We start from the raw sequence: 18,998 nt of genomic DNA, 5'->3' as shown, positions 1-18,998 counted from the left end.
AACTTGTAACGGCGGGAGAATTATCATGAATGAGAAATACTCACACAAGAGGTGTTACACATAGTCTGAATAAATCAACATGTCTTGAATTTTGAAATGGAAAATGTGTAGGACCCCTGTGTTTATTCTTTCTCTGCCGCAGCCTGCTCACCATCTTGGTGCTGCCATCAGGCCCTCAGTATGAGGTGACCCTGAAAGGAGTGGTGAGCCCAGAGGACGGTGGAAAACCTGCCACTGCCTCTGCCGCGAAGTTGGGCCCCGGCATGGTCAACAACATTCCCCCAATACTGTCGAACAAACAGTTTGTTGCCTGGGGAGGGGTCACTCTGGGAAGAGCTGTGTAAGCAATGTTGATCTTTTACAGTCATTTCCCTGTTTTTGATCAAGAAACACACATAATGTATACATATCAATTATTCATTGGAAAACTATCAATAGAATTCAAGTCCTGATGTTTCATGTCATTTTATTAGGCTTTTATAATGGTATTCATGAGAAGGGACATAAAGTGTCTACAGGGAATGTTATTCCTCAGAAGCTATTTCAAGATAATCCACAATTTATTTTTAATCACTGAAGACAAGTACTTCACAGAGAGCAATAGGAAAACTGAATCCTTCAAGGGTTTAACCAGATCCAGCTGTAAGTTGTCTATCCTGCATAAGTTAGGACATTAAGGTGATAACACCATCATTTATCCAGGAGGAGCTCTCATAACATGGGGTTTTGAAACTTTGTATGAGATGAGAAGTTTGATTCGGAATTTGCTAATCTCTGCACTGAATGCCTCCAAATGTAACCAGATTTGTAGCTAACAGTTTTGTGTTTTTCAGCCAACAGAAGCTGGTTCTGAGAAACAACTCACCCAACACCACACAGCAGCTACGTCTTCTGATCCGTGGACAAGACCAGGACTGCTTCCAGGTAGATCCACACTGTATGGTCTTGATTCTTGAATTTTATTTTTTTAATCTTGGCTACATAGTGTGGCAAATGGTTCGGCCTCCTGGTGAATCCTGGTGACTGTGGATTAGGGCCCCTTGCTACCTGGCACAGATTTCTTGACTCTTATTTTGATTGTGTCCAGATGTTGTGTCAGATGCTATCTGCATGATTTGTTTCTCTTTCTCTTGCAAAAGACAAACTGCCGCTCATGTCACTCCCTTCTAACTTCACAACTGAAACATCTTGTTTGCATCCTGACTGGAACTGCTTGTTAAAGTTTTTTTTTTTTTCTTTTTCTGTTGGACCTGAATGCGCATTGGAGACACATTGCATTTACACTTTGTTTGCAGTGTGACCAACCACTTTCAGAGGTAGTTTTGGTGATTGGACCTTCAATGCATCTTAGGTGCATTGACACCTTAATTTTATGCATTTTTGCCTTTACTACTTAATAAATATGATCATCAGGTAACAGGGAATCTGGTTTGGTGTGTATCTTGTGCATGGCACTGCAGGTTCAAATTTATGAGTTTTATTTCTGTCTTCCTTGCTCTCATAGCATAAATGCTAACTGTAAAATTTTAGTCAGATACCTTCTGCTAGAATGTTCAAATGTGATGAATATAAAATAACATCTGTTTGTCCACCAGCTCCAGAGTATGTTTAGTGTAGAGGAGCGTCTGACCCGGCATGGGGAGCTTTCCATTCGTCCCAGAGAGGATGTGGCCGTCCACCTGCTTTTTGCACCCACCAGAGTGGCTTGTATGCTGGCCAAACTGGAGATCAAACAGTCTGGAGTCCGGCCCTCACAGCCAGGGGTCAAATTCACTGTGAGAATCTGTCTCTTATGGACCTGCCTTGCTTTCTCTTTGTCTCTGGCTTCTATTCTCTATTGTGATCCATCACTCATTACCTCTCTTTCTCCATTTTTGGATTTGGATTTTTTTGTACTCGTCTTTCTTGTCGTCTTCTTCGTCATCATTTTGTGTTGTAATTTCCATAGGTCCATCCTGTGGATTGTAATATTATATAATAGGCACAGCTTTGACTTCCCCTCCATCCATGTTATACATGCACTGTTACATTTTAATAGATGTTAATGTGTCTTAGGAGTTAATAATATAGACATGTATATGCCTACCAGCTTCTCTACTACAGTCGCTCGCTTCCTTCTTCTATGCTAAAGTATAGTTTTCCGAAATATTTAATTTTCACAACTAACTTGATATTATCTGTAACCTGTCTTGCACTGGAAACGTACAAGTTAACTTGTAGTTTAAAACTGTTCCCATCTTTCTTCAGATACCTCTGTCGGGCTACGGTGGCACCAGTAACATCATCCTGGAGGACCAAAGGAAACAGGCAGATGGCTATGTTGCGACACTTACCAGCATTGCTGTTGGTCGTGTCAGCAAGGTGTGTCTGTGTGTGAGGAACACCGGCTCTAGGGCAGCCTTCATCAAAGCTGTTGCCTTCTCCGACATGCAGACCCGAAAAATTATGGAGCCATCCATCGTCAGCCTCGCCCCATCACAGTTCATATTGAAGGAAAGGACACAAGAGGTGGGACAATTAATAGATCTTATATAAACCACTTTTATTGTTGATTAGGTGTCATGTTTGCTTGAAGTGGAATTAATTTATTAGAAAGTCACATAAGACACACTGTATTATATCAAGGGAAAATAAAATATTGATGATTATACTTCGGTCTTTGATACAGCAGCTTCTTTTCTCTCTTTTTGCCTTTTAAATGTAACCTTTGGTTCAAGTATTATTTCCAGCTTTTGCGTCATAGTTCTGCTGCCTGCCATGCATATGTGTATGCTAATGCCAGAAAGTGACCTTGTCCGTATACAAAATTTATGTGTGTGTGTGCGTGCAGGTGATCACGGTGCTGATGAAGTCCACGCAGAGAGAGCAGACCCTGTGTCAGTCGGCCAACGCCCTGCTGGCTACTGTCTGTCTGTTCTGTGGAGACGAGGTCTCCAGGCAGCAGTACAGAAGGTCAGACTTTTCCCTGCTTCTTATTTATTCAAGTGCTGATGTTAGGAGGCATAAGGTAGAGAGGTGTGGGAGGTAGTAGTACGTTGTCAATAATACAGCCCAAGCTTTCTCAAGGCATAGGAATAGTTTGTTTTAAGCTCAGTTATTTTCCCTTTTTAAATGATAATGTGAGTCACTGTATAAGTGTCTCTTCATTCATGTAAAAGTGATTTAGAGACTATATAGAGGGGCTGAACTTTTTGCCACCATCAGACCAGTGGTTTCCATCGTTCCAACATTGATGTCTTTTACTAAATCACTGCAGAGGTTTGTGGTAATTGACAATTTTTATTTTTATTTTTTTTGGAATCGGATCTTTTGGGACATTGATTCTCTGTATTACATAAAAGACAAATCAAGTGGTGTGCATTTTGCCTTCTACTCATTTAGCACTTAAGAATAAGCCAGGGCTTTTATTCCCTGAATCAAGGCAACATTGTGTGATTCTTAATTTGTCCTGTTCCCCACAGAGATGATTTGTATGCTGGGCTAGAGTTTCATATATGCACACAATGCTTCAGAATCGCTCAAAATGTTTAGATGACTCTATATTTGAGAGGTATGTTATTATTTCTTCAGTCTTCCTCATGTGTTTTTGTGTGTTGGTCCCTCAGGTTGCTGCAGAGCAAACCAGAGGCTGGGAGGAAGGTTTTGTCAGAGAACAGCTTGCTGAAGAACATAGACTTCAACGAGAAGTTCCTGGGAGAAGAACAAGTAACTGAGAGTAAGACATCACCGTCATGAATAAAACAATGCTTGTTGGTCTTTAGTGGAATAACTTATGAGACTAAAACATGAGTCCAAAGTGATAGTTGAGTAAAAAAAAATATTTAAAATAGTAATCCACAACATTAAAAGAGTGTCATCTACATAAACTGAAACTTGATTAACAGAAAATCTAAGGAACACAGCATTGGACTCACTGTTTGATCAGTAGATAGCTGGGAGTGGCAGTGCCAACACCACAGCACTAAAGGTGCTGCCAAAATGCTTAAAAATGAGGATCACAGAAATGAACACTTGAAGTTTTTCCTCAATGTTTTCATGGATATATACATTAATAAAATAAATACATTAATTCACTTATTTATAAAAGTATAGAAAAATAGAAGAAAGTGCACAGTTTCATTCCAAATTCCAAAAAAATAGCACTTACGGTACTTATAAGGAGATAGTTTGTTTTGAATCCTTTCTTGGCCTCTTTTATAGACTGCATTCTATATTTTAAGAGATATTGAAAGATCAGTTTCATGTAATAGTATTTTTCTGCAGAGGAAAAGATGTTGCATCCGGTCTCTTCAAATATGCTCAGCTTGATATTGGTTGTTGTATTTATTTAATAATGTACCCTCCCTGTAGCCTACGACCTGCCCCAGAGGCCCAACGAGGCTCACATCTTCTATGGGAACATGAGTAAGGTAGTCGTGTCTCTGCTGGGCAGCACAAACAACTCTGACTCTGGAGAGAGTGACCACGCTGAGCTGCTGCAACCCTCTGCTCACCACGCTTCAGAGACAGACAGGTAATGTCGTGCAAGTCAAACATTTTTGACACATGATATGCCACGGCTCATCAAATATCAGCGTTCTAAACCAGAGCACATGACATGATGAGTGCAAAACTGGGATATAAAGTAAATCCTGTTGATTGCATTGTTGTAGGAATTTCCTATTCATATATTTAACAGAAAAATCAATACAAATAGGACAGGATGTTTTGAAATGTTAAATTTTTCACATTTTAACAAGCACCTTAATGCCCTTAATTACTGTTTTAAAAATATATTTGGGTAAAAGCATTGTTTTACCATTGATCCAAATAATTATGCTGCAATGATAAAAGGATTATGGTCAGAGTACCTGTAGGTCTGTAAATATTTACTCATATCTGTGTTTATATAAAGTGGATTATGTAGGATTATCAAAGATGAATACACTCTGTAGACACAAAGTTTCTACTATATGTAATATTGCTGTTTAATTTTTAGTGGTTTTACAAATGGAAATGTGTCCCTGGATGTGCTGCCTGTGAAGGGTCCTCAGGGTCCGGCCCTGAGAGTGTCAGAGCCCTCCTTGAAGGTAGTAATTTTAAATCAACTTTATTGGATGAGTTACATTGCTGTCATGTATGCTGCTTATTTGATTTGCTGTTGTTTCCTCGGGATGAAGTGAAAACAAAGTGTCTGTCTGCGGTTTAGTAGAAAATAAACTTTGACTTTGTGAATGTTGAATGCCTCCTCTCTCTCCCACAGGCTGCAGAGCCGTCAGCCAGGCAGCAGGAGTCTTGGACCATCCATCCAGAGCAACTTGTGCTCACTGCTCCCACCATCAGTGCGTAAACTCTTTGGGTTCAGAGTGTATCATGATGTGAAATTTTTTATCTCAGTTTTCAATCCTACAATGACATTTTCATGATTTTTAGTCCAGTTATTCATGCGGTATAAGGTTGCTGAAACAACACCATCATCAGCTTCACTAGTGCTTCCTTTGGTCTCTCTTTGACTTTCTTATAATACTGTCTGTTTTGAGTAACCAGCAAACCACATTTTGTTGTTCTGTTTTTGTTTTAGATGGTGCAGCCACCACCAAGCAGGTTCAGATCAGGAATGACACATCCAGAGAGCTGAGCTTTGAGTTGTCGTGGCCTGCCCACTGCCTCACCATTACCCCTCAACACGGAGTCATTGAGCCTCAGTAAGATTACACTGATAATGACCTCTACAGTACCATACCTGGATCAGAGATCAGAGTTGTAGATTAGAATTTGACACTGTGGCCTTTGTTGCATATCATCCTGTATATGTTCCCTTTCTCCTGCCTTTATCAACTATGTATGTAAAACACATTGAACTACCTTAAAATATCATGTATCATCATTCTCACTAAGGTTAAACATACACTAAAATCTGGATAGAAAAGTTTTGAAAGACCTGTCTGGGCAATATCATTTTATGTAGTTCAACTGGATAAGCAGTTACACAAAGGTTTCATTACAGAAAGAATCTTAATGCTTTCAGCCTTATCTGTATCATTTGTGGTAAATTGGTTGTTATAGATGGGACTGGTCCATCAGTGACTGTTATTTTCTGTTTGCCCAGATGCCACCTGCAGATTCTGATCAGCCCAAACCCATCACTCGCAAGCAAATACGCCTTGCTGCCATGGAGTGGACAAATCTATGTCCAGTGTGATGGTCAGCACAAGGTATTGAATATAGGACATCTCACGTCATTCATGAACACTTACCTCTTTTGCTGTGTGCAGTTATTGTATATAAAATAGCTCTGTATAACAGAATAACAGTAAGCTTAAACCCTGCCTTGTAAACTGGTTCAGTTCATCAAGGTCCAGATTCGTCAGGACCTGGCTCTGGATGTGTCTGCAGCTCCAGCTGATAGGAGTCTGGCGGCCCTGGCTCCTCAGGCTGCCACTCCCCTGCTGCCTGTGGTTAGACCCCACACAAAGCCCTCCCAGCCCCCTCTGACCCCACAGACACCTCAGGCCCTGGTGGAAATCAGCAATAAGACCATCATCTTCCCCACCACCACCTCTGGGGAAACCTCAGGTAAGGAGTTTTTTGCCTTGTCTAACTATTTGGATGCTGAAATTAAGAGGTCGATAGATTTACTGCATCAATAAATTTCTTATTTTCCTTTTTTCATCATTATGTCATCATTTAGCAGTATAGTGTCAAGGAATGACAGTGCTTATTTGAATTTGCAGAACCCCAAATGATGACAGACACGATCAGTAGCTAATGAGATAAGAGCTAGAGATGGGTAGAAAAAGCAAATGGGAGCTTGTCTATTTGCTGTTATAGTATATGACAATAAAGTGAGTGCTATAAGAGTTGAGGATTGCCCAGCTTTGAAGGTGAATCCCATCACAGATCATACTTACGTTTGTAATGCTCCACATCGTAAAACGTATGATCCTTATCTTTAGCTCCTCTTCATGTTTGTGCATCCATACAACAGAGAAAATCTGCTTAAGCTGTACTATTGAATGTGGAAAGTCTCACGTTTTCAGGCTGGTGGGATTTTAATGTATATCATCTGCAGGCAGCATCGGTGTATTCCTTTGGGAAACTCTTAATTTATGTGTCATTGGTGTACTTCAGAGGCCCAGCTGGAAGTGGAGAATGGAGAAGAGGAAGTGAGGTGGTACCTGTCATCTTTTGCTCCTCCATATGTCAAGGTACTGCTTTCTTTATTATCCTTCTCTTTTGTCAAGTCCTCCCTACTTTTGATTTCTCTTGGTTCTCTCCATTATCTCTTTTGGGAATCGTTGCTTTGACTTTGTAGCTTGTTTCCAGTTTGTTTTGACTTGAACTGAACTGTACCTGAACTCTCTGATTTGTTCCATGACTCACTTTGATTATGTGTTTACTTCTTGGGATCACGTTCTTGATGCTCACTTTTTCCTGCTTCAGTGCAGTCATTTTTTGGAATTGAGCATCTAAGTTGTTGTGTTTTGCCAGTGTGTGATAGCAGCCATGGTTCATGTTTTGTAGTGTTTCATGACACGCTGTGGTCCGCCCTCTCTCTCCTCAGGGGGTTGACAACACAGGTGATGTGTACCGGGCCACCTACACTGCCTTCAGATGCTCCAGAGTCTCTGGCACTCTGGGAGCCAGGGAGAAGATGCAGGTATATCAAAACAAACTTGATAGATTTATTTAGGGGAAGTAACTATGAAAAGAGTGAAGAGATACGCACTGTAAAACCTCCAATAAGTGCCGGGTCTTAACTGTTTGCCATAACAATTACCAAGGAGTGTTGTGTGCAAGTTTAAACAAAAACTAGGCAATGAAAATTATGATGAAGTTCTCTAAATATTTGCACGGTTAGCTTAGAAATCCTAAAGTTAAATTACCAAGAGAGATGCTTCATACTGCATAGTACACACACATTGGTACATTTACCGCATTGCCATGGGTAGAGGTACTTGTATGAAAGCCAATAAAAATCAGTATGCAAGTATAGCTATATCATGTGAATTGCTACACAGCATTGCTCCTGTTTGTCAGTCAATATATGACAGAGAGCTTTTGATGATACATTTTTGGGCTGTTTATTGTATTGTCAATGCAAGACAATAAATAAAGGCAGAAATCTTCTTTTTAAAGACATACTACTCTGTTACAGTATCGGACTGCTGAAATGCTGTTGCACCACTATTGCTCCACTGACTTGATTGACAGTGACACTCAAATATTTTTCTTGTTCTCCCAGGTGCCTATTACCTTCTTGCCCAGAGACCGAGGGGACTATGCCCAGTTCTGGGATTTGGAGTGCCACCCTGTATCTGAGCCCCAGCAGAAGACCAGAATTCGCTTCCAACTCTGTGGCATGGTAAGGACTGATATATTGGGTTTGTGAGATTTTGTAGGATTTAATTGTACTTGTATTTAAGTATGGCAATTGTGTGCATATGTGCACACATACAACTGTGCACTTATGCAGCTTTTGCTGGCGGGTTTATCTGGGTATTCTGTTTCAGTATGCATGATTTTCTCCCTTTCAGGATTTTTCATGAAGTGTATCACAAAAAAATTTCTGTAACATTATGTTTCCTACTGGCTGCAAGCTGCTTTTAATTGTTCCTCATTTTCTTATGGGTTTTAAGTATTGTAAAGCAGTTAAGGTAGGTGTTACAGGAAATTCAAAAACTAATAATCTCAGAAATTATCACAACCAAAGCCCATATAAATCTTTAAGGAAAATATGATCTGAATACAGTTGTTCCCTTTAAGCATTGTGTGTGATCACCTTTGATATTGATTGAAACTGCACATTTAATATTGCCTCTACTGTAACTTTGTAGTGTTCATGGAAGATTTAAGAAATGACTGAAGTGGAGTGTAGGGATGGTAAGGGGAGCCACCCTGCTGAGATGGGCCTGCAGGCTTCATGTGTGTGCTACTTTAATGTGAAGTGTTATGACAGACTCAGTTAACTTAAGAGCATGCACAGCAAGTGGGATGTCAGATAGATGGCTCCACCACCTCAGCAGGTTAAGTGGTTATGGTTGTAGTAATTTTGTCATTGTTGTCATGTTTTTGACACACTCCTGTGTTTTAACTGGAGTGCCAACAGTTTTAGCACAGTGTAAACTGGTATTCCATGACAGCACTTTGATCTGGGTGATAACATGACATTTTGATATAGAGTTGGTAATGTCTTGTGATGATTTTTTTGTTGTTGTTGTTGTTGTTGGAAATGTCTGCATATTATGTTTTTGTAGCTTTGTGTCTTAATACCAACCACATTAAATCTCTTGTGTATGACATGTATTTGATAGATGTTGAAATGTATTTAGTTGTCAGTGTAATGTAAAATTTCACCCATTTCTCAGAATTTCATTCCAAGTTCAGTCCAAGTGGTATGAAAATGGCAGGCATAGTGACCCTAAAGTTTTTGTCTCTGTGTGTCTAAAGGGAGTGAAATGCGGGCCAGTAGAAGCACCACAGGAAGGAGACTGCTCTCTGGTGAAGACAGAGGCCACAGTCAAGCCCAGGAAGAGAGCTGAAGTTGCAGCAGTCAAAACAGGGTACGGCCTGCTTAGCTGAAACCATATGCCTGTGGTACCTGCCTGTATATTTTGATGGTAAAACTTAGCAGTCAGCAGAGGAGGCGTCACAATATCTGTTGAATGAAGGACAACTTAAGAATATCTTGGGAAAATGCCATTTTTTGCAGAAGGATGCTCAATTTGTCAGTCACACAGATAATAAAGGAAGGGGTGGTTGTAAAAGCTGCCACATATTGATTAGCTAATCTTATAAAGGAGAAATTTTTCCAGCATCTGGTTCCTTAGTATTTCAAGGCTTGTCACGATTTGATTCTCAAAAATGTCACCATTTTTCATGCAAATCGTTTAACACCTCCAGTAATTTCACCATAATGACTTGCTTTCATGTAGGTTGATATTTTTTAAGAGTAGGTGTCTCATCTTTCAAATGGTGGATATCTCATTTTGAAGCAAAATGCTCCCTGTGCTTATGGCATCATTTGTAATTCTCAGCCAAGAGGAGGCTGTGCGAAAAGGTGTGTATTCCCCCCAGGATCTGTACACCTTCCCAGCCACACGGGTGGGTGAGTCCAGCACTCTGAAGGTCAGCGTACGCAACAACTCTGCCGACATGCATGAGGTGAGGAATGCCTTATTCACATGAAGCCATAGAAGGAGAAAAAATTCTCTGTGGCTTTTTATGGCTTGGTGCAGCAGAGACATAAATGGAGCAGTCCTTGGTTCCAGTACATGCCAGAACTTCCATTCCAGAAAGGATGAATTGTCAGAGTTAAGTAAGGAGCTCTATCAAAGATGGTGGCTTAGTTTCATCAGTCGTTCCTCAGTTGTTACCTTCTAACCTTAACCATCAATCAAAAAATACACTTCAAGTATCATTTTAGAGATGGTTGTGTAGGGGTATAAGACCTCTTAATCTCTTTTGTTGAGTATCAGTGCATTAAAAAGAGCCAGAGACATGAACAAGATTTCAAAGACAAGTTTTTGAGATTGATCCAATGTATCCCAGTCACAGTAGATAGTAGCTCACAGTATCATGTCTATAATTTTACCCTGCTGAAGGCAACTGCATGACTGACTTTGTTTGATTTTTACTGAATGATAAATGCCACAATAACCCCTAAAAACCTACATAATGCTTTGCATGGTTTTGATGTTTGGCTTCTCTAATTGACTTGCAGCTGAAATTTGTAAACCCTAGGGATCCCTTCCACATCAAGCATTCCAAATATTCCTTAAGGTGAGTCAACTGGTCCTTTTCCATCACAGTTCTTTTTTTATTCACTTTGAACTTTCCCATTAGCTTGTGACAACTTAATTACCAATAGTTTTGTGAATTGGTACTTAATTCTGTTACATTGTTAGTTTGTGCGTCTCACTGGTTACTACCTTGGTTACTGATGTTTTAAAATGCTATCAGAGGTTTATTTGGAGTCTACATGGTTTAGAGAAATCTAAAGAATACAAATAGCTAAGCAGCTGTGATCAATCAGTATTGTTTAGTGACTATTTTTAGATATAACACTCTGTGTAACATCACTTTTCCTATTGCAAAAGCCCACTGTAAAGGGTCCTGGGAGATGCTGGGACCTAAGGATGATGTTCATACATACACATCCATGGCCTGGGGAGTAATCGTGCTCTGCTTAACTTAGGCCTTTGGGAAGGGCTGCCTGGCAGCCACAGGTATCAGCTGTGCTGTGCTGTGCTTTGATTTGGGACTGTGTTCAGAAGGGACGTGCAGTGTTCACAGAGAAGAAAAAAAAAAACAAGATACATCTAAATTGAAAGCTTACTATTGCCTTTTAATTTCCCACACTAAAATAAACTGCCCTCATGTTATGATGGCATTCCTGTCTGGAATATTCCCATGTGTTGCTACTGCCTGAACCAGACCCAGCCCTAGGTGTGTTGTGAGCTCTGCCGTGTGTGGATTTGTGGTGGCCATGTTGTGACCCTGGCATGTTGTGACTCGTACTATGCGCTCTCATCTCCACAGCATCCACACTGAGCATAATGTACCCATGCTGTGCCTCTTATTATAGATACATTATGTTACAAACTGTTATTTGTGAACTTGGGTAAACATTTGAATGTTTAAATGTTTAATTATTTTTGTAAGCGCAGTCTTATGTGGCAAATACATTAATTTCATATCTTCGGATGTCATAATGCAGCACTAAGTGCTTGATTACAGTATATTTCCATGTGTAAATGCATGCACACATGTGCGCATACATTTGTACCCTTTGATCTCAAATTGCTATGATTAGGTGTCCATTGACTGTCAGTCTTCCTCCATACCCCATAGATCACAGCACTATCTGAAGCTACCCGTCCAGTTCAAGCCAACCACAGCAGGCACACACGCTGGCTTGCTGCTCATCCAATCAGAAACAAGTGGAAGTCTCGTTATTCAGCTGACCGGTGAGGCCTTGCCTTGAATTATCCATCCACCATCCTACTACAGCTCTTCCTGCTGGCTGGCTGGCTTTGAGTGGTTACCCTCCCCTGCACTATTCATCGTAGGATGGATGAGTGACAGAGCAAAACAGAAAATACTGCTATGGGCCTCATGAAGAAAGGAAGTCTGGACTTAAACCTTCCTCCTCGTCTTACTTAAGAGACATTCAAACAGTGTAGACTAAAACGGAGTACCTGGGACTGACTGAGACTCTGTAGTGCCAGCCCAGCCCTGTTCTGTCCACATCTCTCCATCCAACCTGGCTAAGGCACAGGTGTCCTCAATTGGCCCGTGAAAAATGATTTTGCCTGTTTGTGCCTGAAGCTGAATGATTTGGTCTGACGGGCTCACAATTAGTCTGCACAGCTCTTGCATTTCAGAAAGCTAATGATTTTTGTCACTTGACTCTGGATCTGGCATTTGCCTTAGCCCTGAGTCATGTCACAAGGCAGCATTGTTGTTGCCATGGCCCCTGTGAGACAGCAGTCGTAGCACCAGTTGGACTACGTTGGGGATTACTTTGATTTAGTTTCACAGGAATGCCTTTGTCTCTTGTTTGGTAATATGGCTGCAGGGATTTTGGTTATTTGGAAAAGCCACACTTACCTTTTTGCCTTGTTATGTGATAGAATATCTGGAAATGGATCTGGGCCTCTTCTGATGCTTGAATTTTTGCCCCAAACTAGAATTGCTGTAATGAACTAGTGATCTTAACAAGACTACAAGAGACTTAAGCAATGCAGTAGATATAATTTTGCCCCCTCTGAGTCAGTTTTATTTTCATCTACAAATCTTGGTCTGTCTCCATTGTGCCACAGTTTCTTGTCCATTTTCTGTGCTGGCATTGTTACTATGGCAATGGCTACCTGGCACACAGTGCCTACCTGCATGGCAGCCTTTGTCAGTGCCATGTGTTGACTTGCTGGCAACCTCCAAGACTTGCACCAAGCAGTCCAGATGCACTTAATTGAGTCACGATCAGGACAGCTCCCAGCAACATTAGGATGGTTAATTATTGTTATTACATGCTAAAAGAGTTTCCCCTGGTGGGGTTTTTGTTCGGCAGCTCGCCAGGCCAGCTTGGTGTGGTTACCATGGCAAAATGGCGTTAATCACTGTTCCAGTCAGAGAGAATTAGATCTCCATTTCCTCTTCTGGCTCCAGGGTGAATGGCCAGAATTGCTCTGGAGTATTGGATTCACATCCATTATCGGGTGGGGAGCAGGAAGTGGATAAGGAAAATGTAAATAAACATTATCAGGAATGTGTAATTAAGCCTATAAATGCGACACATTCTGACAATGTTTTGTGGAATTTTAAAAACACTAGTGTGGAGCATATTTTCTAATTTGCATCGCAAGTATGAAGGCCATATGTTATCATAGTTTGCTCTCAACACACCCTTAAAATTCTTGACACATCTTTTCTAGAATTTGCACATGGTTTAAATTGTTTATTCTGTAATATATTGTCAGATATGCACATTTTAAATAAAGTTTTGTGATAAATAACTTTGCTTTTGTCATTTTTAATATTTTGTAATAGCACTGCTTTAAGAGGTGCAGTTAGTAATAGTAGATGACTTATGAATAAAACAGTTGATTTTTTTTCACCTCCAAAAATGTAGTTATTAAGAGGAATGCATTTAAAAAGTTTAAATGGGGAGGTGGTAGCAAAGGGGTAACATCAAGGATGTTACTCCCTTTGTGCCCACTTGTTTGTATGCAACAGTTTGAAGTATGTAAATGTAGGAGGGTATACAAATTGTGCATCCACAAATCACCATACACTGACCAACAGGCATTAGGGATATTAGAGGGAAAATATCTATCGACAGATTTATCTAATGTGGACTTCAGCCCCGCAGACGGAGTAGTGGCAGAGCCCAGATAACATATGGTGGCCTAATTATGAACCTGATAAGCCTGTGGTCATGTCTGGGCACCAAGGAACAGGACCAAAGCACCACCAAGCCCCCTGGTGCTTCTCTCACTGCTGAGCTTAAAGACCATAGAGGAAACAAAGACACTTCCTCATTAAAACCACCAAGGATATACTGCATATAGATGTAATGTAATCTCTTTGTCTCTATCACTCACTATACACCAGATATCAACAGAAAAGATGAAGAGAATATAATAATCTTGTCACTCTGCCATTACAAGCCATAGTGAGCCTCAAAACATGGAACACAGATTGTAGTGGGGCACAGCAGGGTGCCATAGTGTGTGAGGACTGTCCAATAGCCAGAGGGCTGCCTTCAAACCCTCATGTTGACAAGCACCCCTAAACACCCCTTGAGCAAGGCATTGAGTCCTTATCCTCTGCTACTGTTCCCCAGCTGACTTTGCTCTGACATCCCTGTGGAAGGAGGCAAGAGAAGAGGGGACCAAGCTGCTGAAGTGCTTAATAGATAGATAGATAGATAGATAGATGTACTTCATTGATCCCAAAGTGGGAAATTATTGCATTACAGCAGCAGGTTATCTAGACATTGCACAGGAACAGCAGTAGACACAACCAAATCATACCTCTCAACACTAGAAAATTATGCTTGCTGCAGGACCAGTTGCCCATTTGGGACAATAAAGCTGACCTGAAATTGAACTTGAACTGTGACCTATGGGGAACAATCAAGTATCATATTATTAGAGATTTGCAGGCTGTTTTACCGAAAGTGTCCTGTAGGTGTCGCCAAAGCTTCAGGATGAGCACCCTGTCAGGAGAGCGTACGTTTCAGTTGGGGTGCTCGGCTTTATTTTGCTGCCCAGACTGGAAACCACTGTAGTGCAGTTGGACTTGACGTCTAGCAACACAACAGCACAGACTTTAAACAAGCAGACACGGCGACTTAGCTCGTTAGCGACTGCATTTACAGGTAGGAAGACGGCAACATTTGCTTAGTAATATTCATGCACTGGTGTACTTTTCTAATGCACAAATGCTCTGGACATAGCCGGCTGAAGGGATTTTCTGGTTATGCTAGCTGGTGTGGCTAAACGCTAGCCAGGCTGTCCGGTGTGAGGTCTGACTTTGGGCCAGACGGTGAAAGTTACTGTTTGGAGTTGGAGCCGCTTTCCGAGCTGCGCCAGACAGCACAGCTAAGCTAACCCGGCTAACTTAGCAGCAAGCAGGCTAGCCTGGCTCCCATCCATCCACCGGGGCCAAAACACTAGCCCGTTACGTCTGTGTCCCTGTAGGTTAACACAGCCCTCCATCAAGGCATCTGACGCCTGTTTATTATAACAGTTGTGTCCTCGGACAGAGAGAGAGATGCAGGTCAATTTTTATCAGGCTGGTTTTGATAGCTAACTGATTTGCCCTGTGTGATTTGATGAGCAGGCTAGCTTGGAAGCTAGTTGGGCAATCTGATACCCAGACCTGTCACTCATATTTTTTTTTTTTTTTTTTAAGCCAGGGGTTACCAAACTTTTTCTTGCCAAGGACCCACAAATAAATGCACATTAGATCAGTGGACCCCTATTTGTCAAGCTGTTTCCAGTAACCCTTTAGAGAAGGTATCTGCTGTTTTATTTGATATGATTTGGTACAGAATTACATAACTGTCTACGCTGTAGGGTGGGGTGATATAAACCACTGAGCAACCTATAATCACCATATTCATCCTTAAACACTCCCTCACCATGCTAACTTCTAATGAGTGAAGTTACAGGGAAATTCAACTATTCCTTAATTTGCTTGGAAGCATATGAACCCCCCTTCAAGAATCTCTGCACCCCCTTGTTTTGGGAAACCTGGCTATATGTTCACTGTCTTTTACAGTAGGTTTCCAGCAGAGGACTAGTCGGGCATCTTGTGTAGACATGTCCAACAACAAGTAGGACACATCATCATCACCATCATTAGTACAATCAACATTATCATCATCAAACTTGACTCACCATAGCTCCATGAGCCAGCCTACACATTGTTATATCAAAATTGCATGTGAAGTGAGCTACTGTGTGTATCAATCAAAAGAATAGGTTTATTAGGCACCTGACCAGCCGGGCTGTAGTTTTTGGCTAAAGCACTTTCTTTTGTGAATTGACTTGCAAAGGTAATGCCAACATAAAAAAACACCAGTAGCTTTATGCAAAATCAATTGTTGAGTCAAAGCCAGTAATTACTGACGCCATAATTTCCTACTGTAATTTCTGACACTGTAGTTGACTTGCACAGTGGCAAGGCATCAGTCTGTATCCCACCCCACTGAGTAAGTACATTAGTTTAAGTGCTGAGGTCTGTTCCGAGCTGTTTGGAAGGCACAGCTCTGCTTAAGGGCCTTGAAAATCATTGCAAGTTTGTGGATTTGAGAAAATGTAAGGCCTTAAAACTTTACTGAATTTATCTGTATGCCCCAGCTCTCTCCATCAGCACTTCAGCACTTCACATCCTGAGGAAAACTCTGGTGAATATTTGCTTTGATATAGCAGCAGTCTGAAAATGATTTCAACATGATTTATTGATTAAAGCATTGACAAAATTATGAGGAAAAAGTGAGGGAGGCCTCCAGGATGTCTACCTCTTTAATTATTATTATTAAAGAATTCTTGAATTTTACCCTCTGCACCTTGAAATTCTTTGAATTCAATGTCCAAGTTTGTGTGGAAAAGTTTCGTATTCTGCTGCACTCTGTTGTATTTGATTTTATCCAGTTCAATTGCATTGGGACTGGTGAACATGTCAAGTGTGTTTCTTATCCCTGACTGGTTGGCTGGCTGCTTGTGGCTGACTGGTTGTTGCGTCAGCCCCCTCCCTGGCTGTACCCGGCCTCTGCTTGTACTGAGGGCTCCAATGGGAGACAGTAGGGAGAGGGAGAGCCATCCAAGCTCTGAAGCACCATCATTGTTTTTCAGCTCTCTTTCTCAGCCATCTCCCTAGCCTCCCCTCTTTCTCTCTGTTTGTCTGTCTATGTGCCCCCCCCACACACACACACACACACACACACACACACACACACACACACACCATCTCTCTCAGGCCATTTTCCTCCAACTTATTTTCTTTTGCATCTTTTTCTGCCTTTGTCTCAGTCACACACTCTCTCTTACTCTTATTTTTCACACTGTTCTGTCAGAAATCCCGTCAGTGTGGAGTTTGGATACTTGTGTCAGAGCCCTTGGCTGTGGCAGTAGAATAGTGTAGGAAGCTGGTGTAGGTAGTGTCCTATTTTTGACAAGCTGGTTTCATGCCTTTCCCTCTACCTTTTTGCCTCCTTTGGGCTTCTGTAGTAGTCGTGAGATGGGCTGTTTTGGCATACATGGTTTAGACAGGTTGAATAAAAGTTTTCAGAAAAGGCTGTCAGTGGATGATGTGCATACATGTAACGTATGTAGACATTTAAATGTTACCATGAATGTCTTTGTCAGGTTATCATACTATTTAAGAATTGAGATAAACTGAAGAATTTTAGGATAACACTGGTGTGATGCAAGTTTGTTGCAGTCTCCTATGCATTCATGCTGGTGGTGTCTGCACACAGTCAGCATAGAAATATCAAGGCTCGTTTTCCTACCATCAAAATTATGCCATTCATCTTGGTTTGGTATGAAAACCAACTTCCATAGACTTGAAAGTTTCCTGAAGTACTAAATGCATCACAGGAAACGTGAGGCCTTAATGTTTCTTTTTTTATCTTTGTTTCAGTATGTCTGAGTTGAGTGTGTTTATAGAGCAGTGTGTGAATTCAGAGACTTCTCATTGGTCCAAAAGACTATTTCAGGCTCTTTGATTGGATGCTATACTCATTCATCCAGTGAGTGAGAATAGCATTTAGACCAAAGTTTCCACCAGTTTCTTTGATTCTTTGTGATCATGTTCTGCTTTGCACACTATCAGTCACATGAAGACCTGTCACCTCAAAAACATGTTTTCATAGAAAATTTTGTTGTCACCTTCATAGCCTCTTTTTGACAGGACCTTCTGAGTGGTTCTAACCACGGAGGGTAAGGGTTCTGATGACCTTTCACCTCAGTACGAGTTGGCAAACAAGTTCTAATATGATGACTAAATGGTGTCACTGATAATTTTCACATTTATGTCCACATTGGGATAAGCCTCCTCATTAATGATTTTGCTCAGAGTTAACATCCTCTTTAACAGCAGCCAAAGGTCCATATTCTAAAATAACATACCCATGATTATACTAGTCTACAAATGGCTCAGATCTTCCATGTTGAAAAACAACAATAACACAATACATACACAGGATTCTGTCACTGTCTAGCTGCGTCACTGCTGTTGCTGTTACATTTTTACTTGGCCACCTCCTAGTTTGAATTTGAGCAGCATCACAAATGAAAGAAGAAAGTAATCTTTCGCGAGTCCCAAACAATGCACAGTGGTGCAGTGCAGCCATGGTAATTGTTCCATCCAACTGTCGAAAAGAAGCTCATGATAATCAGTTAATCGTTTGAGTAATTTTTTAAGAAGAAAATTTCCAATCAATAAATTGAGAAAATAATTGACAAATTAATTGATAATGAAAAAATTGCTAGTCGCAAGTCTATCCCATAGTGTTTGTGGAAAACTCTAATTTTAATACCCATCCTACATATTTATTATGTGGTCTGAAGGCAGCTTGTACCACAAAAGTGTTTGGAAACACATTAAGCTATCTGAAATACCCTCATTCCCGAGGGGATCGGATGATGTTCTGATGTATGGGACATGTCAAGTATATGTAGAAAAAGGTAAATGGACTATAACTCTAATCGACGCTGACATTCTCCCACAGCCTCGCTTAGGGGTGTAATGATTCATACAGTCTATGATTCGCTGTTCTCACCATTTGAACAAAATATGAACCAAGAAAAAACTATGATTGAAAAAGATTTAGGCTGAACACTTGAACAGATGTATAGAACTGCAAACAAAACATATTGAAGAAGTTTTATCACATCTAAAATTAAAATAAAAAAAAAAAACAAGAGGTTTCTTAAATCACATAAACAATTCAACATCAGGAGGACAGCACAGCCTTAACATCCAGGTGCTCTAGGCGTAATATT

The 18,998-nt window shown here is 40.8% G+C and overlaps 2 protein-coding genes across 4 annotated transcripts in view; both read left to right on the top strand.

Moving 5' to 3' along the window:
• The window catches only part of cep192 (centrosomal protein 192), a 40,715-nt gene extending 27,219 nt beyond the window's left edge, over positions 1–13,496 (top strand). The window contains exons 34-52 of one of the 2 annotated variants that reach the window (XM_030071998.1): positions 143–340; positions 834–924; positions 1,596–1,775; positions 2,248–2,508; positions 2,831–2,952; positions 3,606–3,715; positions 4,351–4,513; positions 4,979–5,072; positions 5,243–5,321; positions 5,561–5,684; positions 6,089–6,194; positions 6,327–6,555; positions 7,111–7,187; positions 7,544–7,639; positions 8,225–8,344; positions 9,430–9,542; positions 10,017–10,143; positions 10,703–10,761; positions 11,833–13,496. In XM_030071998.1, the coding sequence (XP_029927858.1) occupies positions 143–340; positions 834–924; positions 1,596–1,775; positions 2,248–2,508; positions 2,831–2,952; positions 3,606–3,715; positions 4,351–4,513; positions 4,979–5,072; positions 5,243–5,321; positions 5,561–5,684; positions 6,089–6,194; positions 6,327–6,555; positions 7,111–7,187; positions 7,544–7,639; positions 8,225–8,344; positions 9,430–9,542; positions 10,017–10,143; positions 10,703–10,761; positions 11,833–11,965 (2,482 nt within the window). In that variant the 3' untranslated portion in view covers positions 11,966–13,496. The remainder of the gene's footprint in view (positions 1–142; positions 341–833; positions 925–1,595; positions 1,776–2,247; positions 2,509–2,830; positions 2,953–3,605; positions 3,716–4,350; positions 4,514–4,978; positions 5,073–5,242; positions 5,322–5,560; positions 5,685–6,088; positions 6,195–6,326; positions 6,556–7,110; positions 7,188–7,543; positions 7,640–8,224; positions 8,345–9,429; positions 9,543–10,016; positions 10,144–10,702; positions 10,762–11,832) is intronic. The other variant, XM_030071999.1, reaches the window with a different exon arrangement.
• A 1,247-nt stretch (positions 13,497–14,743) lies between these two features.
• Positions 14,744–18,998, top strand: part of LOC115374152 (low-density lipoprotein receptor class A domain-containing protein 4-like) — a 194,162-nt gene continuing 189,907 nt past the window's right edge. For both annotated transcript variants that reach the window (XM_030072923.1, XM_030072924.1), the window contains exon 1: positions 14,744–14,863. The gene's annotated coding sequence lies outside the window, so the exon portion shown is untranslated. The remainder of the gene's footprint in view (positions 14,864–18,998) is intronic.

The sequence above is a fragment of the Myripristis murdjan genome, chromosome 16 (assembly GCF_902150065.1).
Source record: "Myripristis murdjan chromosome 16, fMyrMur1.1, whole genome shotgun sequence".
In the NCBI taxonomy this organism is placed as follows: Eukaryota; Metazoa; Chordata; class Actinopteri; order Holocentriformes; family Holocentridae; genus Myripristis; species Myripristis murdjan.
This window is presented reverse-complemented; position numbering and strand designations above follow the sequence as displayed.